At 36.7% G+C, this 26175-nt stretch overlaps 1 protein-coding gene across 2 annotated transcripts in view; it reads left to right on the top strand.

Annotated features, from left to right (window-relative positions):
• WDR19 (WD repeat domain 19) overlaps positions 1 to 26175 on the top strand; it is a 91331-nt gene that overhangs the window by 2823 nt on the left and 62333 nt on the right. For both annotated transcript variants that reach the window (XM_025997729.2, XM_025997736.2), the window contains exons 2-9: positions 287 to 378; positions 685 to 750; positions 2777 to 2902; positions 10177 to 10292; positions 14074 to 14189; positions 18869 to 18949; positions 20298 to 20410; positions 20679 to 20852. In XM_025997729.2, coding sequence (XP_025853514.1) covers positions 287 to 378; positions 685 to 750; positions 2777 to 2902; positions 10177 to 10292; positions 14074 to 14189; positions 18869 to 18949; positions 20298 to 20410; positions 20679 to 20852 — 884 coding nt within the window. The remainder of the gene's footprint in view (positions 1 to 286; positions 379 to 684; positions 751 to 2776; positions 2903 to 10176; positions 10293 to 14073; positions 14190 to 18868; positions 18950 to 20297; positions 20411 to 20678; positions 20853 to 26175) is intronic.

Raw genomic sequence — 26175 nt, 5'->3', positions numbered from 1 at the left:
AACCGCTGAGCCACCCAGGTGTCCCTCAAAAACATTTTAAACCAAGACTTTATAATAAATCCTTGCCTATGTGTTGAGGTCCATACTTTAACAACCAGATTGTAGAAGTTCGTTGGTTGGTTGGTTGATCTGATTATTTTGTCTGTTACATTGTTGACTTTTTCTGGATAAGCTCTAACAGTAAGCCTTTAACATCTGAATCCTACTGTTTTCATGATCATGTTTGATATCTTTGACCAACCCTTAATTGTATGTTTTGAAAATATAAAAATATTTATCTTTTTAGCGTGTTTTCTCACTGCTAGAAAAGAGTGGGCCTGGCACACCAATACAGTTCACCTGGCAAAAAACATCAGGAAACTACCTTGCAGTAACAGGGTAAGAAATCAGTGAATGTTTTAAGTAAATTATCTTGACTTCAAATGGTTGTATGCCTGCATAACCACACAATTTATTTAGTAGCAGTTCTTGTGTGATGGTTGTATAGTGGGAAGAATAATACATTCACCTGCATGAACATCACAGTTCATAAAATCTTTTCCCTGGTACTAACTTTGTAGATATAAATTATGAAACTGTCCTGAGAGAATGCTGAAATCATTTGGATGGCAGCTTAAATATTTTTGATATACATTTATAAAAAGAAACACTTAAATTTTAATTTTGTGTTTTGATTGCTTTTAGAGCTGATCATATTGTGAAAATCTTTGATCGCCATGGTCAAAAAAGAAGTGAAATTAACTTACCTGGGTAAGTACAGAGGTGGATCAGAAACTTTTTCAAGGGATCCCTGGGCGGCGCAGTGGTTTGGCGCTTGCCTTTGGCCCAGGGCACGATCCTGGAGACCCGGGATCGAATCCCACGTCAGGCTCCCGGTGCATGGAGCCTGCTTCTCCCTCTGCCTGTGTCTCTGCCTCTCTCTCTGTCTCTCTGTGACTATCATAAAAAAAAATTAAAAAAAAAATTAAAAAAAAAAACTTTTTCAAGCTTTCTTTCCTAAAAGATAAAAAAGTATTACCTTAAAACTATAATCAAATAGAATTTTACAACTTATATAGAATCTGTATGTCCTCTTTTGCTTTCTTCAATTGCAAAGCAATTTGTTTTTCTGTTTTTTTTTTTTTAAACATTTATTTACTTATTTTTAGAGAAAGAGCATAAGTGGGAGAGGCAGAAGGAACAGGAGAGAGAATCCCAGACTCTGTGCTCAGCACAGAGCCCAATCTGGGGCTGCATCTCAGGACCCCGACATCACAACCTGAACAAAGACCATTGACTGCACCACCCAGGCACCCCAGGGATTTGATTTTTTTAACACATAAGTTGTTAGTGAAGTGTGTAGACATATAGCATATGAGTTAGAGTTGATTTTTATAACCTCCATACGTTCACAGGGAAGCTTTAATGTACAATTACAAATGAATCCAAATGAAAGATTCTTATTTAATTATAAACAAGCCTTATTTTGTGTATAGCAGAGAAGATAAGCCCATATCACTGTAATATTTCCTCTCATAAATTGTTGGAAAATAATTACTTTCAACATACTTTTTAAACTTTTTTTTTTTTAAGAGTGTGCATGCCTGCAAGCAGGGTGGCAGGGGACGTGGAGAAGGGTGAGAATCTTAAGCAGACTCCACACTGAGTAAGCCCCAATGTGGGGTTAAATCTCATGACCCCTGAGATCATGACCTGAGGTGAAATCAACAGTCTGATGCTTAATTGACTGAGCTACCGAGGTGCCCCTTGACATACTTTTTTAAAGGACAAGGCCTATCAGTTTTCAGTAAATCATTTTAGATTACACAAAACATAAGCATTTTTTAAAAAGATTATTTATTTTAGAGAGAGAGAGAGTGTGTGTGTGTGTGTGTGTGTGTGAGCACAGGGGTAGAGGGGGAGGAAGAGAGAGTCTCAAGTAGACTGCACCAACATGGGGCTTAATCCCGTGACCCTGAGATCACGATCTGAGCTGAAACCTTTTTCTCTCTGTAAATCTTTTTTTTTTTTTAATATTTTATTTATTTACATATGAGAGACAGAGAGAGAGAGAGAGAGGCAGAGGGAGAAGCAGGCTTCATGCGGGGAGCCCGACATGGGACTCCTAGGACCCCAGGATCACGCCCTGGGCTGAAGACAGGTGCTAAACTGCTGAGCCACCCAGGGATCCCTCTCTCTGTAAATCTGATATAACCTTTAACACCTGGTCATACAAATTACCTCTTGATTCCAGATGTGATTTCTTTGTAGGGGTACTTGATGAGTTTGTTTTACCAGAAGGCCAGGTTCTTTATAGGATCTAAGAAAATGTGCTTACAAGGTGTGATTTTATTTAATGTAATATATATAAAAAATATTTAAAATAGAATTTAAAATTTTCCCATCCCCTCAATAATAATAAAAAATTTAACTTAGTGAGGTACCTGGGTGGCTAAGTCAGGTAAGTGTCCAACTCTTGGCTTCAGCTCAGGTCATGATCTCAGAGTCATGGGATCGAGCCTCGCATTGGGCTCCACACTGAGTGTAGAGTCTAAAGATTCTCTCTCTCTCTTTGCCCCTCCCCCTCCTGCTTACATGCTCTCTCTCAAAAAAAAAAAAAATCTGTATTATCTAAGCAGTGAATAGTGAGTTGTATTTTCCACTTTAGAGAGTTTATGACCTATTCAAAATAGATTGAATGGTCTTGTTATAGATAAAAATCACAAATACATATTTAAATTTCTTTCTCCTACTTTAAGAAAACGTATAGTTATATTTTGCTTTCTTTTTTTAAAAGTAACTGTGTTGCTATGGATTGGGATAAAGATGGAGATATCCTGGCAGTGATTGCTGAGAAATCTAGTTGCATTTATCTATGGGATGCCAACACAAATAAAACCAGCCAATTAGACAGTGGTATGAGGTAAGAATAGCTTTTTTATTTTAAATCTTCACTTAGAAATAAGATTGTTTGTAGGTTTGATGCTAATAATACTGCTCTCATTATAAATATGCGTTTGTGAGTTATTTTCCTATGAAAGTTTATTTTTTATTGCATATAATCCTATTGATTTTGCCAAATGAATTAGAATAAAATTGTTAAAATTGTAAAATATAAATAGCTTCTTGAATGTTTGCTTTTGGCGGAACAGACTAAAATGTTCAAAGATGAGACAAAACATCTGGAAAAATCTGCAAATAGGATTGGCCTCAGACATTGCTGGGTCCAGGGGTTCTAGTGATGCAGTCAAGACTCTCTCCATCTCTTAGGTCTTCCTTTCTCTCTTTTGACTTTATTCTAAGTCAGACTCTCCCCATGGCTGCTGCCAGCTATTGGGTTATATCATTCTTCACAGCAAGTTATGCCAAAGAGAAGAGCATGTCCCCATCACATCCACTCCGTTACTCAAAAGGTCTCTTGAGTAGAGTAGGCAGGGCCATGGGATTGAAAATTCCTGTAGGTGAAGAGTGGGATAAAAGATGAGACACTTCCCAAATGGAAAATATACTGGGTAATAGAAGAAATGACAGATTTCTGCTAAAATAGAAACTATTATACCATATGGAATAGAAAAATTTATTCACAACTGAAACTTGGCAGTTCAACATTGAACAAGTTGCTTGCTTTACTTCTTTCTAAACTTCAATTTCTTCGACTATATGGAATGTGAATAATAATTCCCACGTAGTGTCATATGACATGCAGGTAGGCCACACACATACTGCAAGATTAGACTGTATATTTCCAGTTTACTAAGGAGTAACAACCCGAAGGAAGTAAGGTGGCCATGTAGAACAGGACCAGAGGTAACTCTAAGCCTCCAAATTGACAATGAGGTATGCAATTCACAGATGATACTGTCCACCCATCATAAAGTCTTGCTAGATTTGAGAGCCTTCATTTTTTGCTCTGTCCTTTTATACTTTGGGTATATATCACTTTTTAGAAAGATTTTACATACTATCTGTTATTCCATTCAAGAGAATATTTATAAATATCAATTAGTGGTTCTTGAACCAAATTAAGCATCAGTGAGAATGCATTCTCACGCAGAGAAAAATGCATAATTAATCTGAGGTGTTTCAGACTGGTATATGTCTGCCTCTGCTGTCTGTCTTCCCACAGATCCATTTCCTTACATCATCTCAGAGTTGTTGTGATGTTTAATTGCATGTCATGGCCAGGCATAAAATCAGGAACTGAATGAATAGTATAGATGTTACTGTAATTATCAAAGTAGAACAAATTAAATATTTGTTGATATTAATATTTAATGTCTAAAAGACTTTTGTGTATACATAGGTACAGCTACTATTATTTGTCTCTTATTTAAAGGTCAATCTATTACACTAAGATACTTAAACATAATTTTTAATATCAGTTTTTTTAAGTATATTAATTTTGCAAACAAATTTCCTTAAAAAATTTAAATTCCATTTGCAAATTTAGTTGGAATTTATTCTTTTGAGCACTTCAGATATCTTGTTACACAAAACATATTCAAATATAATCATTGCAAAACTTACTACAGTGTCACTTAACTATCTTAAATTATTATGTTAACACAACAGATTGAATTTATTAGTTTTTACTAAGTGTATTTTTATAACTTCTTAGAATTATAGTGGTACATCCCCTGATCTTACCTAGGCTTATAGCAATTATGTCCCTGGGGTACAGCAATCTTTCCAGAGAACTAAATACAACATCTTATTTGTGAACCAGTTGATTTCTGGTTGGATCATTGGACATGGTTGCTTCTTCCAAAGGCCATTCAGACCTAAGTACTAGTCATCCTACTCAGTCTCTTTTCTAATTGATCTTCAGTTTTTATATCAGCAAGACTTTTTTAAGTCTGTGCCTTTCACATAGGTTGCATTTTTTTTTTTGTAGCCACATGCATTTTCCTAGAATAATATATTCTTTAACTTGGCCAAAAATACATGTAATCACTATATATTGTTCTCATCCGCTAGCATTATTGGGAACTTATGTGTGTCACAATATCTTATCGTATTTGTAGAGCCTTCTAGAGGCCTTATCTCTGAAGAAAAGAAAGATGGGGTCTGTTCAGCTGGCTCTTCTTTTGAGGATATTTGGTTACTTGATCTTCTTGGAACATACTGTTTAACTCTTTTTCTAGTTGGTTGTTATGTGACTGTTGGTAATGATAAACTATTGAATGGACTATTGTTACACTATTCTTATTAAATGTAACCACTATTGCTGATCACACTTTGGGCTTCTCATGCAGTTCCTCCTTTCTCTGGTGCTATTTGGCTGGCTCACAAGTCTTTCTATTAGTGTTTTCTGAAAAGCAGACTCCCAAACAGGATTGAGTGTGTGAGATTTATTACAGGAAATGCCTGTAAGGAAACATAGAAGGAGCAGGTTAGAAGAGCCATCAGACCACAGTGCATATCTGACCCTTGTAAAGGGGAGAGGGAAGGAAGAAACGTTGGGTAGAAACATCTTATACTGGAGCCCAATTCTAAGAAAGTTCAGGTAGGCCTCTGAGGAGACTTTCAGCCAACGTTACCCATCAGTGGAATTCTGTCTCTCAGGAATGGGCCTCAACAGTATCCTTGCCCACTCAGTTACAGTCTGGAAAGCTGTGGGAAGGTATGGCCCCAGCACATCAAGGTAATAGATTCCAGTGGGGGCCTTCATCAGTTACACTTTCCGTAGCTAGAGATCTGAGAGGCATATTTTCATGACTGTCACACCTACTTAAGCAGACAGAAAAACAAGCATATTAATCTTCTAAAAACATATATTTAATAGATGAAACCCAGGAGCCTGGGATATTAGTACTTATTAGAAATAATTTTTCTAACTAAATATTTTATTACATTCACCTATTGTTACAATGAACTTTTTGTATACTTTACATGAATTTTTGTCTTTTAGGTATGAGCATTCTTGAAAGCAGTATTGCTTTTTGTAAACAGTGAATGATCTGTCAGTGGTTCTCAAACTTTAGCTGCATCAGAGTGCCTATTAAAACACAGATAGCTGAATGTCACCCCCAGAGTTTCTCATTCAGTAGGCCTGGGGTGGGATCAGAGAACTGGCATTTCTGAAATTCCCAAGTGATGCTGTTGGTCCTGGGATTGCATTTTCAGAACCACTTTTCTATACCCACTGTGATTTCTTTCCTTGATATATAAAATGATCTACTCTCTCAGGAGTCCTGATTCCATTTAGTAGGGAATTACATAAAAGTTTAACCAGTAGATCTTAGAATGTACTTAAGAACTGATGGTAGGCAAATGTGCTTTCTGCCTCTTTCCAAGTGAGCTAATCTTTTTTTTTTTTTTTTAATTTTATTTACTCATGAGAGACACAGAGAGAGAGAGAGAGAGAGAGATAGGCAGAGGAAGAAACAAGCTCCATGCAGGGAGCCTGATGTGGGACTCGATCCTAGGACTGGGATTAAGCCCTGGGCTGAAGGCAGGCGCTAAACCGCTGAGCCACCCAGTGATGCCCCGCTGAGCCACCCAGGGATTCCCCCGTGAGCTAATCTTAATAGTGGCAGAGATGGGAAAAACAAGAAGATGGCAATGGAGTAGAAGAACCCTAGGTTCATCTCATCCCATGAATACAACTAGATAACCATCAAATCATCCTAAATAGCCCAGTAATCAACCAGAAGACTAACAGAACAAACTCTACAACTAAAGGGAGAGAAGAAGCCACACTGAAGAAGGTAAGTGTGGAGGCATGGTCTAGTGGAGAAACGGATCCTGACTGCTGTGGAGGGGAAGGAGTCGTGGTCATGGAGAAGAGCAGCAGGCAAGCCTTTGGTTTGGAAAATGGGGCTGAATTTCATGAATTCTCATGACCATTGGTGCTTAAAGCTTGGGGTTTTCAATGTCCGTGGCCTTGGCTAGGATCAATCCTGGAAGGCACTGCCCTACTCCTGGGAAGAAGGCAGGGAAACAACCCTGGGACATACAGCATGAAAACAACATCTGAAGAGAGCCCAGGGCAGAAAGTGGGGAGATTATTTGCTCTTCTTAGAGCATGTTCCTGAAAGATAGTACTCAGAGAGACACCTCTCTGTGAGCCATTTCCCTCTCCCACCCTTCAGCATAAACACAGAGCCATCTACAGAAGCAGTGCAGTGTGGCTACTGGCTGCCTAATTTGCTTATACTAAGCACTCCCTGGCTTTAGTGGAACTGCTTTGCTCAGTCATGCTTACCTCAGTCCCTGTGTGCCCGGCTCCTCTCCCAGACCAGCACAGACCCCTGCCCACACCATGTCTCCCAACCAGAGAGTGCTGCAGAGCCTCAGTTCTAGTGGTGGTGGTGACAGGTCTCATATCACAAGCAAACCAAAGCACATTTAGTTAAAACTGACCACATTCAGGTCAGTGACCAACACTGTATACAGCAGACAAGAAGAGCCTCTGCAGATGACTGGCCTGAAGGATAGAGTAGCCAAAACACAATAGCAGAGGGTACAGAATGTACATTGAGGGCATTCCCTAAAGCTCCAGGCCCTGGGCACTACATCTATTTTATAAAGTCATTATGTTCAGGAGCAGGAAATATAACTGGATTTTCTAACACAAAAAAAGAAAGCAGAGATTTAGAAAAAAATGAGAAGACAGAGGAATTTATCCCAAATAAAAGAACAAAATAAGACCACACCCAGAGATCTAAGTGAAGTAGATATAAGTGACATGCTTGATGGAGATTTTAAGCAACAATTATAAGGATACTCACTGTGCTTGAGAAGACACCAGTGAGACACTACCACAAAGATAAAAGAGTTAAAAAAGAATCAGAGATGAAGAGTGCAATAAATGAGGTCAGAAACACACTTGATGCAATGAACAGCAGGCTGGAAGACCCAGAGGAACAAATTAATGACCTAGAAGACAAAGTAATGGAAAGCAATGAAGCTGAACCAAAAAAAAAGATGAATTCTGCAACATGAGAATAAACATAGGGAACTTAGTCAAATGTAATAACTTTCCCATTATAGAAATCCCAGAAGAAGAAAAGAAAGAAAAGGGGGCAGAAAATTTATTTGAGGAAATAGTAACTAAAAACTTTCTTAACCTGGAGAAGGAAACAGACATCCAGATCCAGGAGGCACAAAGAACTCCTAACGAAATCAACAAAACAGACCCACACCAAGATATATTGTAATTATGCTTGCAAAATATAGTAGTAAAGAAAAAATTTTCAAAGCAGCAAGACAGAAGAAGTCACTAACTTACAAGGGAGAACCCATAAGGCTAGCAGGAGATTTTTTTCAACAGAAATTTGGCAAGCCAGAAGGGAGTGGCATGATATCTTCAAAGTACTGAATAGGAAAACTCTGCAGTCAAGAATATTCTATTTAGCAAGGCTAGCATTCAGAAGAGAAAGAGAAAAAAATTTCCCAAACAAAACTAAAGGAGTTCATGACCACTAAAAGAGCCCTGCAAGAAATATTAAAAGGGACTCTTTGAATGCAAAAGAGAAACCAAAAATGACAATATAAAGGCAGGAAGCACAATTTTACAGAATATTTCTGTAAAAAAATTCAGTCAAGGAACTTATACAAAAAATGGATATAAAATATAACATGTACCTAAAACATGGGAAGGAGAGGAGAAAAGAATGAGTTCAAAATTAATCAACCATCAACTTAGTATAGACTGCTATTTGCAAAAGAGGTTATACACAGACTTAATGGGAACAATATATCAAACAACACTAATAAACATGCAACAAATAAAGAGAAAGAAATCCAAATTTATCACTAAAGAAAATCAAACCATGAAAGAGAGAAAGACAAGAAAGGGTCAGAGACAATCTCCAGGAACAACCACAAAACAAGTAATAAAATGGCAATATATACATATCTATCAGTAATTACTTTGAATGTAAATGGACTAAATCAAAAGACAATCAAAAGAATAGGCCGTCAGAATGGATTAAGAAAGCAAGACCCGTCTATATGCTGCCTAAAGGAGATTTTAGATCTGAAGACACCTGCAGATTGAAAATGAGGGGGATAGAGAAACAACATGCAAATGGATGTTGAAAGGAAGCTAGAGTAGCAATATTTATATGGGATGAACTAGACTTTTAGACTTTAATATGAAGACTATAACAAGACAAAGAAGGACACTACATAATAAAGGAGACAAGAAGGTGTAACAATTATAAATTGCATAAGCAAAATAAGCCAGTGAAAGACAAATTATAAATTTTATAAGTGAAATAAGTTAGCCAGTGAAAGACATGATTTTAGTCTTACATGGAATTTAAGAAACAAGCAAAGGAAGAAAGAGAGAGAGACAAACCAAGAAACAGACTTAACTATAGAGAACAAACAGATGGTTACCAGAGGGGAGGTGATGGCAGTGGCGGTGGAGGTTAGGTGAGATAGGTGATGGGGATTATGGAGTGCAGTTGCGTGATGAGCACCGAGTGTTGTATAGAAGTGCTGAATCACTATATTGCACACCTAAGACTAATATTATACTGTATGTTAACTAATTGGGATTTAAATAAGAATTTTAAAAAGTGACAGAGTTGGAAAAGATATGTCCTACTTAAGGTGGTGAATTCCCAATGATTTCCCCAATTTAATATGTTATAGGACCCTACTTTTAAATTTTTTCAAATTTTTTTAAGGGAAGGAGGCTGAGGAAGAGAGAGAATCTTAAGAGGTTCCATACCCATTGTGGAGCCTGATGCAGGGCTCAATCTCACAACCCTGAGATCATGACCTGAGCCAAAATCAAGAGTCATATGCTTAGCCATTTAAGCCACCCAGGCACCCAGACTCCACTTTTTTTTTTTTAAAGCATGTGATGTTAAAAAATAAAAAAATAAAAAAATAAAGCATGTGATGTTAATCATCCATTAACATTTTTCCACATTTACAACTGTCATTAGACTAAACTATCTCATCATGAGTCATTTTATGAAATCTGAGGTTCCATCATGACTGAAGCAGAGCTTGTATTCATTATATATGTATCTTAGGTCTAACTGACCATAAAATCATCTTAAAGCATCTCCAGAATGTCTTTAGCACTTACTTAGTCTTTGTCCTAAAGCATTAAGTTGTTATTTTGTTCTCTAGCTTCTAAGTAGATATTAAAATTATTCATGAAATGCTTTTTTAAAGAACTCTTTGGATATTATGATTGTGAATCTTTTAGTGATTTATATCTTAATGTTACAGGGATCAAATGTCTTTTCTTCTTTGGTCAAAAATTGGAAGTGTCCTGGCTGTTGGAACTGTTAAAGGAAATTTGCTTATTTATAATCGTCAGACATCTCGAAAGGTTCCTGTGCTGGGTAGGTTATATCTGGAAACACTGCTAAATACTTAAGATGCTTTAGATAGATGTCATGTTTTACTGCCTCAGATTTTTTTTTTTTTAAGGAAGGCGATATTTGCATTTGTGTCCTGGAAGTTGGAAGCCCCTTCGCACTTCCTTTTTTTTTTTTTTTAAAGACTTTATTTATTTATTCATGAGAGAGACAGACAGAGAGAGAGGCAAAGACACGGGGAGAGGGAGAAGCAGGCTCCATGCATGGAGCCTGATTTGGGACTCGATCCCAGAACCCCAGGATCATGCCCTGAGCATGAAGGCAGGTGCTAAACCACTGAGCCACCCTGGCATCCCAGATATTTCTGACACTGCAAGGGAAATTATGTTGTAATAAAGCTCCCCTGGTCAAGCCATATATCTAGCTAACCTACAAGATCCCTCTTCACTGTCTACTAAGAATTATCCAGGCTACCTAGAATGGCTGCTCTAATGGCAGCTTGTGCCTTTGGACACCAGGACTTTAATAGCATGGCTTCCCTTTGTCCCTTTCTCACCTAGATTGTACCTGTGGACATGGAATAGCTTGGTGTTTATCAATACCTTAGTAGATGGACTGAAACATTTGGTGACTATTTGGTCCAAATATATTAGATTCTTAATTCTGACCTCTTACTCTCTCCAAACACCAATTTAGTCTAGGTGTGCACTGTGAGTTACATTTGCCTCAGAGTATATGACTAGAGAAGGTGTTGTTCCTTGTTTGACCTTGGTTCAGGTTCTTTGATTCCCCCAATCTCTGGTCACTTAGCATCTGTCCTCTGAATGAATACCCAAGAAGAAGCAGATGAATTCTTCTCAATGATTAGAACATCATGCTGGTGAATGGTAAAACTAGTAGGCTTAATTATACCCAGGTGGCCAGAAAAATTATCATTTATTGCTAAGGAAGGAATTAAACTCTGCAGAGAAGAGTGCCCACAGAATACTTGAGAAAGTGTCTATCAACTAAGGACACTTAATTATTTCCATTTTTCGCACATTTATGTCTATCTTTAATATCAGTGGTTTTGGTGCTCCAGCTGAAAGGTAATGCCATTGATCCTATAAAACTAAAGATATTTTGAGTTACGAAAATCAATGTAAATTGACCATTTGACTTCAGTTAGGCAATTTTTTGTATCTCACTTCAATCTGTAAGAATACCCTACCAGCTAACTTACAGGCCCCAGAAATTTTGACACTTGACATATGAGAAAATAAGTTGTCAAAGCATGATTATTTCATGTCAGGTATTTATTACATATATGTGATTTTATATGTGATCTTTGTATTTAATATAAATATTGAGTCTGTTCTCAGTCATTTATTGTGTAAAATGGGCCTGAGGAGATTCAGGCTGATTATGTATCTTAGGTCCTTTGGCTAAATACATACTGCCTCTCTTGGAGTTGGTTATGATTTGTGGCTCTACTTTTTTTCGCTTTTAAATAACTCACTTTCCTAGATCCAAGCTTTTCCACTCTAGATAGTCACTACATGGTAGCATAGTCTGCCAGCATTTCACAATAACTAAAATCTGTTAATCTTGTTACATCTTGTACTCATTTATTTCCTTCAGCTAGACCAGATACAGGCAGTTCTCATGTTGCATGGTTCTTGTATACATGAAATTCATTTACTGTGGTTTAATTAAATATTGCCAGCCTCCCAGTAACATGATTCAAACTTCAGTTACCAGAATATATTAATTGTGAATTAATATTATGTCAATAAGTCAGTACATGTGAAGTGCCCAGAACACTGTAAGGAGGCATACAAAACAGGTTAACTGTCTTGATGTTAAGTTTAACCTGAGTTCTGAGCTCTGGAAGCCAAAAGGCCATCATCTATACAGGAAGAAGAAAGAAGAGCTTTTTTTCTCCCTTTCTGGGGTATAGAAAGAAGTCTGTCTTTAACATTTCCCACCTCTCTTCATGCATTCTTTTTCTTTCCTGATGCCCATCTCTTTGGGCCCAATTGCAATGTACCACACAAGTCCCTTAATCTATGATCATTAAACTCTCCTGTATCTCAGTGTCTTCTCTGAATGATCCCTTCTCTTTTGTGCCCTCGTCTCCTGATTTGAAATGCCATTTATATCCTGACCAGTCTTATATTTGTCTCTTCCTATCCCTAGGCTCATGTATCCAACTGCTTATTCAACATCTCTGATGAGATGTCTAGTAAACACTTTAAATTTAATATCTCTAAAACCCTTTTGAACCACAGCTGTTCCCCCTCACCATTGATGACATCCCATCCTTTTAGATCTTCAGGCTAAAACCTTAACATCATCCTTGACTCTCCTCTTTGTCATACCTTCTGCATCTAATTTGCCAGAAAATCTTGTAGGCTCTTTCTTCAAATATTTCTGGAATCCAGCCTGTTCTCAACACCTCTCATGTTACCACTATGTGTGAGCCTCAGACATCTTCCACGTGAATTTCTGCAATCTCTGAACTGGTTTCCCTGCTTCAGCTTTTTCCACATTATACAATATTCTCAGCTTAGGTACCAGTGAGCTTTCTGCTCAGAAGTTTCCAATGGCTCTCCATCTCACTCAGAGTCAAAGCCAGAGTTTTTACAATGGCCATCCAACACCTGCATGATTTGGCCCTTGCAAACTCCCTGATTTTATCTCATATTCCTCTCTTTTTACTTCCTCTGCTCCAGTTACACTATTCTTTTTGCTGAGCCTCTAACACACCAGACACTCTCCTGCCTCAGGCTCTACTCACTTAATAACTACTTATTTAGAACCTCCTTCCTGCATAGGTACTGTATTAAGTTCTGTCAGGGGTAGGAAGAATAAAATGAGTATGGTCTCTGCTCTTATAGCACTTTATATATGCCTGGCACTCTTCTAAGTGCTTGAACTCATTTGATCTTCAACTCTATGAGACAGGCCCTAAGTATTATCCCCAATTTATGGATATATGACTAAAGAATAGAAATGTTAGGTAGCTTATCCAGTGTTTTACAGTAAGTGGTGGAGCCAAGATTCAAATCCAGGCAGTCCGGCTCCAGAATATGTATACTTAACCATTCTACATCTCATTGTAGAATTAATCTTGAGACTCAAGGATTTATCTATCCTAGGACCTTCAACAAATGTACACAGTGTCAAGTATATGATTTCCCCCACCCAAAAAAATTCAGTTTTTGCACTGGCTAGGTTCCTCAATGAAAAAGTTTCCTGATACTCATTGGTTCCATCTGATATCATTGACTGGTTAAGTGACTCGGTTCCCAACATAAGTCTCACTAGGGTACATTCAGATTTGGAGCTCAGCGTTATCAGAAGTCATATGTGCTCTAGTTTTACATGAGTATCCAAAACTTTGAATGTTGAATCTGTTTATACCAAGGGTCTACCATACTGTGAAGCTGAGTATAGTAAAGATAACTCAAGTGCCTTGGGATTTACTTCTCTTGAGACATTATTGTTATAGGTTTGGTGGTATGGTAAATAAACTTGTCAAGCAGTGGAGGAGTATCTTTTCGTGTTAGGGCCTATGCTCATATCCACATAATATTGAAAAGCAGTATTGCTCTTATATAGAGTTATATTGATTTAGAATTTGGTAATAGACTTTTATATAAGGTTGCTTAGACATTGACTGCTTTGATGAGATTTAATATTCCTTGTCTGTTTAATATCCATGACATATTACTTAGACTTTCAGATTGATATCACAGATCTTTTATTTATTTATTTATTTTGAGAAACCTATGTGTCTATACACAAATCATCTCTTTTTCAGGAAAACATACTAAGAGAATCACATGTGGATGTTGGAATGCAGAAAATCTGCTTGCTTTAGGTGGTGAAGATAAAATGATTACAATTAGCAATCAGGAAGGTGACACGATAAGACAGGTAATACAATAACATCTTTGGTATGATATATTCAAATTTTTTCCTGAAATAAAGTTTGTCTAACAAACCAATCTATGAAATTTTTAAATCCCTATGTGAGATACATATGCAATAACTTCATATTCTAAACAACAAAAGCTGTTCTTTTTTATATATTAGAACACTTTTCTTTCATTGGAGTCCTTTACCCAAATATCTTCCTTTGTACATTTTCTGTTACCTAGAATTAACATGGACTACCAGCTCTATGGTTATAGGCTGTATGTTTGTGAGATAGCTTGTATTTTATATATATAATATAAATGTTAATAACTAGACTCAGAGTCTGGTCTGCCTGATTCTTTTTTTTTTTTTTTTAAGATTTTGTATATTTATTCATGAGAGACACAGAGAGGCAGAGACATAGGCAGAGGAAGAAGCAGGCTCCGTGCAGGGAGCCCGATGTGGGACTTGATCCCAGACCAGGATCATGCCCTGAGCTGAAAGCAAACGCTCAACTGCTGAGCCACTCATATTTCCCATGATCTGCCTGATTCTAAAGCCCATACATTTAACTGATATGTTAAATTGCTTCCAAACTAACCATAATTTAATTTTAGGATGAAGTTTACTACTGTTCAAATTTCCCAATTGATTAGATCTTCAGTGGCTCCTCCTTAAGGAAATTTGTATTATTTATAGTTACTACATAATCTCACCAGTGGGTAAATTTTACTTTGGACTACCTGGCTTATGATTTAGTATTTCTGAGGCAAGTTTTTTAACTAGCAAGTTCTTTGAATACCCTCTAGGTATATGGCACTGTGCTATGCATTTTAGAAGAAATATGAAATATGGTCCTATATTAGTTCTCTATTGGTTCGTAACAAATTACCCCCAAACGTAGCAGTTTCAAAACAATATACATTTATTGTTTTATAGTTTTTGTGGATGAGGAATGCAGGTGCATTCCTAGCTGCATTAAGATCTCAAGGCTGCATTTTATTGGTCAAGGTTGGAGTCTCATCTGAAGGCTTGACTGGGAAAAAAATCTGTTTCCAAGCTCAATCACATGGTCATTGACAAGAGTTCAATTCCCTTTTTTTTTTTTTTAAGTTTTTATTTATTTATTCATGAGAGACACAGAGAAGGAGAGAGAAGCAGAGACACAGGCAGAGGGAGAAGCAGGCTTCACGCAGGGAGCCCAACATGGGACTCGATCCCAGGACTCCAGGATCATGCCCTGGGCCAAAGGCAGGCACCAAACCGCTGAGCCACCCAGGGATCCCCAAGAGTTCAATTCCTTACAGGTTGTTATGGTTTAAGGTCTCAGTTCCTCTCTGGCCATTGATTAGAAGCCTGCCTAATTTCCATGCCACATGGATCTCTCCATAGAGTGTCTCACAATATAGCAGGTGGTAAGAGAATGAGAGCGCTATTTAAAACTTAAGCCACAATCTCTTAACAAATAACTTGATCTCAAAATTATTTTTGCTATATTTTGTTATGTAGAAGTGAGTCCCTAGGTCCAGCCCACACTCAGAGAGGTGTAGAGATGGGGATTATAGAAAGAAACCAGGATCACTGTGGATCATCTTAGAAGCTGGTGACCATAGGCCCTTACTCTAAGAAAATACAAACAAATCATGCTAAAACACACACAGTCTTATATGATTGCCATATTTTGTGGTATAGTTTACAAGTTCTATAATATTTGAGATGGAGGAGATCAATGAAAGTTGGATTGTGAATCTTTAAAAGACAGATGATCTGAATTAGTTAAGGTATAGGATAAATTGTAACAGGTCCAGACTTACAGGGGATCTAAGATACGGTAGTTTGGGTGTTTTTTCCCTCTTTCTCTTTCTTAGGTAACAGAGACAGATAGGCAAATCATTTGTGCATCTTTGCTTTCACAGGGCGCTATACATAGTCCCAGGTTTTCCTCCATCTTCTTATTGCTCTACCATTTGCAATGATGTTTTGTCTTCATCTGCATAATTACCCACACCACATCTGCATTTCCACTCCAGGGAAGGGAGAAAGAGAAGTGGAGTGCAAGAAATATTTAAAGGACCTAGTCTGGAAGATGCATTTTATTATTTCCATTCATATCACTAGAACCTACTCATATAGTCACACCCCACTGCTGCCAGTGAAGCTGCAAATTTAGTCTCTGTAGGTAATCATGTGCTGTGCTGGAACTTGTTTTAGTGGAAACCATAAGACATTTAACAGTCTGTCATTTAACCCAAGCAAAAGAGCATGGACAGAGATATGAGGAGAAACTTCTACCTTGTTCATGGCTTGTTCAAGATTGGCTTGACTGAAGATAGGGGCTTTCAGCATTTATAGAAAATAAGGCTGGTTGGTTGTTTCCTGTACTTGGAAAGCTCCAAAAGTGAGGCAGAAGTAACTCAACCGTGTTGAGTAGAACCATAGCACAATTAAACTGGTTTCTAAGATTGATTAATGTAGAAACCTAAAATTTTCTAGAAACCTAAAATTTTGATCATTCTATTTTGGTGCCATTTTGAATTAGAATGATAGATATACAAGTCCAAATGCTTTACCTCCCCATTCATTCTTATATATCCATATCAGACATCATCAGTAGGTGTTGGCATTTTTTTTCCTCCTCAAGACATGGCCTTACAATATTTTGCTATATAACATCCCAGGAAATCACTACATTCAGCTATTATTTACATACAAGATAGCTATTTACCTTTTTTGATCTCTAAGAAGTATGCTTCTAGAATTAGACATACTATTTAAGTTGTCATGTGGTAAGCAAAGCATACGTTAAAAGTATTGCTTTATTTGGTGTTGTCTCTGAACTGCTTTGACTTTACTATTCTACAGATCACTCCATTGTTACTTGTGTGAATTTATTTTGGTTTTACTAAGGAATTGTCTTATTTCTTAAATCTGAAGATTGCTTTCTTTTATCGATTCTGGAAAATTCTGTCATCTCTTTCAGTATTAGTCTCTTGCCCTTTCTATTCTGTCCTTCTGGAGTATCTGTTAGACATACATTGGACCTTCTCTCTCTCTCTCTCTCTCTCTCTAAGATTTTATTTATTTATTTGAGAGAGAGCAGGGGGAGGATCAGAGAGAGAGAGGGACAAGCAGACTGTGCTGAGTGGGGAGCCCAACATGGGGCTCAGTCTCATGACCCTGAGATTATGACTCTGAGATCATGACTTGAGCCAAAACCAAGATCAGATGTTTTACCAACTGAGCCCCCAAGCACTCCTCTTTGTCTCTCTTTCCTCTCTTTCATAATATCTATCTTTTTGTAACACTGTACAACCTTGTGGATAATTTACCTAATCAATGTACTTACTCTTTCTTCAAATTTGTCTGGTCTTCTATCTTTTTGAGTTTTTTTTTATTTTAATGATTCTACTTTTTATTTTTAGGAAGTATTATAGGGCAAAATAGGCAAACAGGGTTAAAAAGTCCAATTATGAAATAAATAAGTATAAAGGGTATAATATACAGGATAAGGAATATAGTCAGTAACATTATAATAATTTTGTATAGTGAGATAGTAACTAGACTTACCATGGGGATCATTTTGTGATGTATATAAATACTGAATCAGTATGATGTACCCCTAGAGCTAATAGGATATCGTATGTCAAGTATACAGTTTATCCCTCAACAACATTGGTTTCAACTGTGTAGATTTACTCACATGGCAGATATATTTTGGTAAATACAGCACCATAAATATATTTTCTCTTAAGGTTTGCTTAATAATATTTTCTCTAGATTACTGTAAGAATACAGTATTTGATATACATAACATAAAAAACTTGTATGAGTTGAGTGTTTGTTATTAGTAAGGCTTCCAGTCAACAGTAGGCTATTAGTAGTTAAATATGGGGGGAGTCAACGTTATATTTGAATTTTCAACTGTGCAGTGGCTTAGGTCCCCTAACCCACACATTGTTCAAGCGTCATCTGTCTTTAAATTAATAAAGAAAAGTACTTTGTAGTTCCCTAAAAAATCTGCCTGGACTTTTTTTTTAAGTCTATTGTCATACTTATGAGTCCTTTTGTATTTTCAGTCATTTTTAAAGTTTTATTATGATCTCTGTGATAATTCTGTTATTTTTAGATCCACTAACTTTTGTTCTTGATGCATTATTTCTTGTGACATTTCTCATTTTGAATTGTGAGCTCATCTTCCAGCAGGGCTTGTATGTGGAAATTTTTTGGAGCTTTGGAACAGGCTTTGGATCTGTTTTTGATAAACACTCCAAGGAGTTTCTAGACCACTCAAAGTATAAATTTGAACTTCAGAGCATAAGCAAGAGAGGATGGAGAGTCTTTTATTTGAAAAGAACTTTTTCAGCTTTTTTTTTTCTGACCCAAAGCTCAGCCAGACTCAAATGGGCTTCTTTATTGTCTCCTTACCAACTGCTCTGGATTACTACAGCATCAGTTTCTACACATACTTTGGTTATGGTTTAATCTTTGTTTATTGTCCCTGGAAATTTTCCTTACCTTTTTTCGATCTTATCTATTTAATAAGACATGTGTTCTGTTTCATCCAGAATTTCTAGATGTTTGTAACAGTGGGATTTTTAGGTATAACAGAAGTGAAAGCAAGTTACTGGTTTTATTAATATTAAGAATGAATTTAAGTGTTGTGCTTGTTCACAATGATAATATTTCTATCCCTACAGACACCAGTGAGATCAGAGCCTAGTAACATGCAGTTTTCCATGATGAAGACTGATGATCGAATGTCTGCTACTGAAAGCACAGTAAGAATTCTAAGTCAAATCCATATCCGTTATTTTGATAATTTTGTAGATTATACTTTCTCCTTTTCTAGGATGGTTCAGAATGTGTAGTGATAAATTATTATCTGTCATTTATTAAATTAGTATTAGACTCCAGTGTCTCAGGCATATGTTACTTTTGCTGCTCTGGCAGCAGCTAGCTACCTGGTATCACAGCAAATGAGGAAACCTTCCTATTACATTTGGCATTGTTCTTCTCATTCTTGTGGTACTAAAAACAGTGAGGGTCCCTTTATAAACAGAAATTTTGATTTGTATATGATTTTTTATTTTCACTCAATTGGAGGTGGTGACCAGAGCTCTAGAAATTGTAGCTTTTATTTTCTTAATACCTTAGATGCATTTTACCTGCCACATTTTATTGTTCTAAAATCCAGATGATTTTTATAATTAATACAAATATGAAATGAAATAATGTTTCTATTTCTTAAAAAGCTGTTATTAACTTGATATAGTGACTTAATTGAAAGTCAAGGAAATATATCAAAGTGTTTCTCTTATATAAATCCATCCTTCTTAATGAGCTCAAATAAGTAATATACTCTTTTCTCTCCCTCACATGGTTATACCTTCCACTGAGAACTACAGTTAAGTATTGGCTTCCATGAGTAATAGAGGGACACTATCTAGCCACGTTGACCAATGATCTGCAGATGATGGAAATAATGATCCAAAAAGCCAAGCTCAATTATCCACACAGTATGGACTGTAATCCCCAATGGTTCATTTTTTTTTTTTAATTTTATTTATTATGATAGTCACAGAGAGAGAGAGAGAGAGGCAGAGACACAGGCAGAGGGAGAAGCAGGCTCCATGCACCGGGAGCCCGATGTGGGATTCGATCCCGGGTCTCCAGGATCGCGCCCTGAGCCAAAGGCAGGCGCCAAACCGCTGCGCCACCCAGGGATCCCTCCCCAATGGTTCAAAATCAGAATGACTTCTTAAGAGGGAAGACCCTCTGTACTCTGAATATAAATTCAGTTTCAGTGGAATTATGTCAGACTTCCAGCCCAGTACTGCACAGTACTCTAATGAGAGGTATAAAGGAGTTTAAAAAGTTAATCCATCTAGCTATTTTAGTGTCTTCTCAAAGGCTGTGTTGGATACGTGTAAAGCCAAGGACCCTTCTCAGACTGTATATTAGTACAATATATTTTTTAAAGTCACATTGTTATCTTATTAATTATAATGTTTAATGTAAACTTGGCTTACTGTTTCCATAAATGAGGTTCAGCTATTTGAATTTGCTTATTGGTCTTCATGAAGTACTGAATAATTCATTTCACAATCTCTTAATCTTTTCTGGCAGATCAGTGTAGTGGTTGGCAAGAAAACTTTGTTTCTTTATAATCTGAATGAACCAGATAACCCAATTGATCTGGAATTTCAGCAGCATTATGGGAACATTGTCTCCTATAGCTGGTATGTACAAGAAGCTCATTACCAAAACATATCCATGTGTTTTTCCTTACTAATTATATCTAATTTTTGCCCATAGCATTTTCACTTCTCTGTGTAACATTTTCTGGATCATAGACTATGATTTAATATGTGAAACTACCTAACATATTATCTGGCCCTCAACAAATTGTATTCTATAGTTCCTTAGTTTTAATGTACTTGCTAACTTATTGTATTGCCAATGATAGTTAACCATCCATTTACCATATTATTGCCTTTGCTACTATAGGTATGGTGATGGCTACATCATGATTGGTTTTTCACGTGGAATTTTTGTGGTCCTCTCCACTTATATTCGAGAGATTGGCCAAGAGGTATTTCAGGCTCGTGACCACAAAGATCGTCTAACCAGTATTGCAGTATCACAGACCCTTAGTAAAGCTGCTACATGTGGTGATAATTGGTAAGTTATATTCAAAAATCTCAGAAAACGTTATGTAAGGAATATTTAAGAGGCTCAACAAGACTTTGATAGCTAGTATGAATCTGTGAGCGATACTCTCCTGCACTTTTAAAACATTTTTGCAATTGAAAATTCCTAAGACTCCTGCTGTAACACATAGGACAAAACCTAAAATGCTAAATGTATACTAACTACAAAACCTAAAATGGAGAATGCTTGAAAATCAATCTTAAAATAGGTACTTCCGAATAATACGGTGTCAGCACACTCCACCCTGTCTCTCTCACTGAATACAATGATAAAACCTGGGCAGAATGTATGGAGCAGTTATTTAAGGACTCTGAAAAGTGAATAGTAGGCAGAATAAAGAAGAAGAAGAGCAGAATTTGAAGTATCACTGAACCAGCGAGGAGTCTCCTACTTGTCTTCTACTCTCTCAAGATTCAAGACAGCCAAAATCTGGAAGTGAACACCAAAGCATAAATGAGAGAGCTCTGAGAGAAACCCTGTAGTTCTGGCTCAAGTTGCAGGAAAGAGAACTCCTAACACTTAGTTGGGGAAATCTCCCAGTTTCCTTTCTTTTTCTTTCTTTGTTCTTTCATGCCCCAGCCACCAAGCAACCTCATTATGGCAATGGCAGCAACAGCAATGGCAGGAAGGACCTACAGACACCTACTCTGACACAGGGTAAACCTTCCTCTAATTAAAGGATCTATGGCCCCAGGAATGGGGGCAAACTCTGTTGCTTTTTTTTCTCTCTGCCCTCATACTGCGTCGCCACAGGCATGGGTGCAGTTGTGGGAAGGACAAGGCACTATAGGTAACTAGAGCCCCAGCTTTCCTGCAGGAAGATAAAAAATGGGAGCCCCAGGAAATCAGAACATACTAGGAAGATCCTGAAGAGGAAGAAGTTCTGGAAAGCAACCCTCTGAAGATATTTATGAACTCCCAGTTTCACTTCTTAACGATATATGCATATCTCATCCTAAATAAACCAAAGACTCTGAGAACTGAACTGAGGGATAGATCATAATACAAGTCCTATAGATCACAAACTGGGCTGAATAGGGACATATCTGAATACAACTGCAAAGCCTTTCAAATTGGAACTGACATTGAAACCACAACCCGCAGAAGGCTGGTTGATACTCAACCCAACAGAGTTGATTGCCTGCTTAAAAAAAAAAACAAAAAGCTAACCTTCTCCATGGGATTTAAAACAAGAGTCTCAAACATAATGTTAAAAAAAAAACAAAAAGCTAACCTTCTCCATGGGATTTAAAACAAGAGTCTCAAACATAATGTTCAGAATGTCCAAAATATAACCCAAAGTTATCTGATATATGAAGAATCAGGAAAATTTCAACCTACTTGGGAAAAGGCAATTGAAAGATGCCAATGCCAAGATGATGCACGTAGCAGCTATTATAAAAATGCTCCAAGAGATAAGGGCCAACATTTTCAAAACAGATGAAAATGTAGTCTCAAAAAAGAAATAGAATCTCTAAAGAATAACTAAATGGAAGTTTTTAGACCTGAAAAGTATAATTAATACAGTATACTTAATAGCAAAATGGAAATCACAAAGAGTCAGTAAACTTAAAAATAGACCAATAGAAATATCCCAGTGAACACAGAGAAAGAAAAGATTGGAAGAAAATAAACAGTCTCAGCGGCCTGTGAAACAATACCAAAAAAGTCTAACGTTTACGTCACAAGGTTTCAGAAATAATGGCTAGAAACTGCTCACATCTTCCAAAAGACATAAACCTATATATTGTAGAAGCTCAGCAAGTCCCTAAAAGGATAAGTCCAAAAAAAACCTAGCTCAGACACATCAGTATCAAACTGCTAAAACTAAAGACGAAGAAAAAACTTGAAAGCAGCTAAAGAGCAACATTTTAAATGACAGTGGATTTCTCACCATAAGCCATTGAGGCCAGTTCCAAGGAAGCATCGTGACTTAAGTGCTGAAAGAAAAGAACTGTCAGCTGAAATTCATTACACAGTGAAATACCCATCAGTGGTTTCTTCTCAGATGAAGAAAAATGAAGAGAATTTATTGCTAGCAGACCTGTTATAGAATTGCTGAAAGAAGTTCTTCAAATGGAAGAGAACAGATGACAGAAGGAAATTTGGGACATCAGGAATTAAGGAAGAGCAACAGAAATGGTAAATATAGCAGCTCATTTTTTTTCTTTTGAGATTTTTTTTAAACATATATGTTGCTGTTTAAAGTAAAAATTATGATATTGTTTGATAGTGTTTTCAGTGTTTAAGATACATTACATAAGACAACCACAATAGAAAGGGGAGACGGTAGGGGCTCCTGGGTGGCTCAGTTGGTAAAATGTCTGCCTTCAGCTCAGGTCATGACCTCAGGGTCTTGGGATTGAGCCCCATGTCAGGGCCCCTGCTCAGTGGGAAGTCTGCTTCTCCATTTCACTCTGCCCCTTCTGCTCACTCCTGCATGCACTCTTTCTCTCTCTCAAATAAATAAATAAACAAAATCTTTAAAAAATAAATAAAATGTTTAAAAAAAGAGGAGAGGCTAAAGTTATTATATGTGATTTCTATAATATTTGAAGTGGTAAAATACTGATTCTAAAGAGCCTATGAGAAATTAAATATGTATGTTATAATCTACAGCAATCACTAAGAAATATAATTTACCCAATAGGTAAATTAAAAGGGAATACTGGAAAATGTTCAAATCTAAAAGGTGGCAAGAAAGGAGAAATGGAAACAAAAGGGAGAAACAAAACCATACAGATCAATTAACTATGTTAAATGTGTAAATGACAATGCTATTAGACTATTAGAATAGAATTTTTTTTTAGAATAGAATTTTTAAATGACCCTATTATTTGCTGAAACTCACTTCAATGTAATGATATAATGAAATAACTAAATTAAAAAGTAAAAGGATGGAAAAGATCATCCAAACACTAACCCGAAGAGAGCTGGGTGGCTATGTTCATATCAGACTAAGAAAGAAAATTACCAGGGATGAAGAGGCATATTGCATACTGACTAGATAGCATACTGCTAAATGAGTATGCACCTAACAACAGAGCCCCACAATAGATGAAGTAACAACTGGCAGAATTAAAGGGAGAAATAAATAGACAACAATAATAGTTGAAGTCTTCAGAACCCTGCTTTCAATAATATATGGGACAACTAGATAGGAGATCAAAAAGGAAATAAAAGTGTCAAATTGAGACTTACTAAGTGGAACACAGGCTGCCAGATCATGAGCTGTAGTTCAACACACACAAGACAAATTGAAATAGAAAAGTTACTTCCAGACGAAGTAACTGGCTTGTCTTGAAGGGCCTCACAGAGAGATCAAGGCACAGTGCAGACAGAAAGAGACAGAACCAAGGGCATGTGCTTTTAAGAGAGTTCATAGAAGAAAACCAGGCTTCGTGAATAGACTGCTTTAGGATTTCCAGGCTAAGGCTAGATTGGTCAATTCTAACCAAAAGAGTAAGTATTTGGAAGGCTCCAGTGATCTTATCCAAGGGGCACATAAGGCATATGGTGTTGGGAGGCAGGGAAGACTGTTGATCAAAAGGGCTTTTAGGGAAGTCACATTAGGAAATTAACACTTGTTTGTGACTCTGTGGGTGTGCATTTGCAGGAGGGACTAGTAGGATTAAGGTCATTGCAGGCCACTTGGCCAAACAGAATGGATGCTAAGGTAGTAATACCATGGAGTAGCTTAGGTAAACTCTGAACAGACTTGGACAGCACTATAAACCGACTAGACCTAATAGACATCTATAGAACATTCCACCCAACAAGAGAATACATGTTTTTTCTATGGATCCATGGAACATGCACCTAGATTCCATATTCTGGGCCATGAAACCTCCACAGATTTAAGTTGAAGTCATGCAAAATGTGTTCCTTGACCGTAATGTAATCACACATGAAATGAATAACAGGAAAACAACAGGAAATTCAATGAACACTTGGAAATTAACCCACTTCCAAATAATTCCTGAGTATATCTCAAAGCAAATTTAAAAATACATACAACTGAATAAAAATGAAAATGCAATATATCAAAATATGAGATACAGCTAAAACAGTACTGAGAAGAAAACTTATAGTATTAAGTGCTTACATACAAAAGAAAAAAATCTCAAATTGATAATCTAAGTTTCTACCTCAAGAAACTCGAAAAAAAAGAGCAAACTAAGGGTAAGGCAGAAGGAATAAAATAATAAAGAGCAGAAACTGATGACATTGAAAATAGAATAGGAAAAAAATCTAACAGCTGGATTTTTTTGAAAAAAAAATTGATAAACCTCTAGTAAGAATGACAAGAAAGACACAAATACCCAATATCAGGAATGAAGCAGGAATATCACTACAGATATGGAAGCAACTAAAAGGATAATAAAGGAATACTACAGGTTTAGAATTACAAAGGAATACTACAAACAACTTAGAAATTTGACAACTTAGATGATTGGAAAAATTCTTCAAAAATCACTGACTACCAAAACTCAACCCAGATGAAACAGATAATCTATCCTAACTAGCCCCGTAACTCTTAAAGAAATTGAATAATTTTAAAGCTCCTGAAAAATTTCCAGGCTCAGATGGTTTCACTGGAGAATTCTACCAAACATTTAAAAAAAGAATTTACAGCAATTTTATAAAACCTCTTCAAAAAATAAAACTGGAAGAAACATTTCTCAATTTATTTTATAAGGACTAGTATTACCCTTACACCAAAATCAAAGTATAAAAAAAAGAAAGATCAATCTCTCTCATGAATTTGGACACAAAATCCTCAACAGAATTTCATGCACTGAATTCAGCAGTATGCGAAAAGAATTATACCTCATGACCAAGTGGGATTTATTCCAAGTACACAAGGCTTATTTACATTCAAAAATCAATGAAGTTACTCTATCAACAGCTGAAGAACCATCTGAATATATCAGATGACATACAGAAACAGTCTTAAAAAATCCAACACCCATTCATGATAAAAATTCTCAGTAAGGGATGGAGGGGAATTACCTCAACTTGATAAAAAATGTCTATAAAAAACCTATAGCGAACATCAAACTTAATAGTGAAAAAGACTGAGTGCTTGCCCCCTAAGATTGGGAACAAGACAAGGATACCTACTCTCACTACTCTAATGCAACCTAATATTAGAAGTTCTAGCCACTGCAGTAAGACAGGAAAAAGAAATAAGCCACATCCAGATTGGAAAGAGAAAAGTAAAACCATCTCTATTTGCAGATGACCTGGTTGCTTGTGTAGAAAATCTCAAGGAATCTACAAACAAGAAACA

This window comes from Vulpes vulpes, chromosome 14, assembly GCF_048418805.1.
Source record: "Vulpes vulpes isolate BD-2025 chromosome 14, VulVul3, whole genome shotgun sequence".
Lineage (NCBI taxonomy): Eukaryota > Metazoa > Chordata > Mammalia > Carnivora > Canidae > Vulpes > Vulpes vulpes.
The sequence above is the reverse complement of the archived record's forward strand: the minus strand, read 5'-3'. Positions and strand labels throughout refer to the sequence as shown.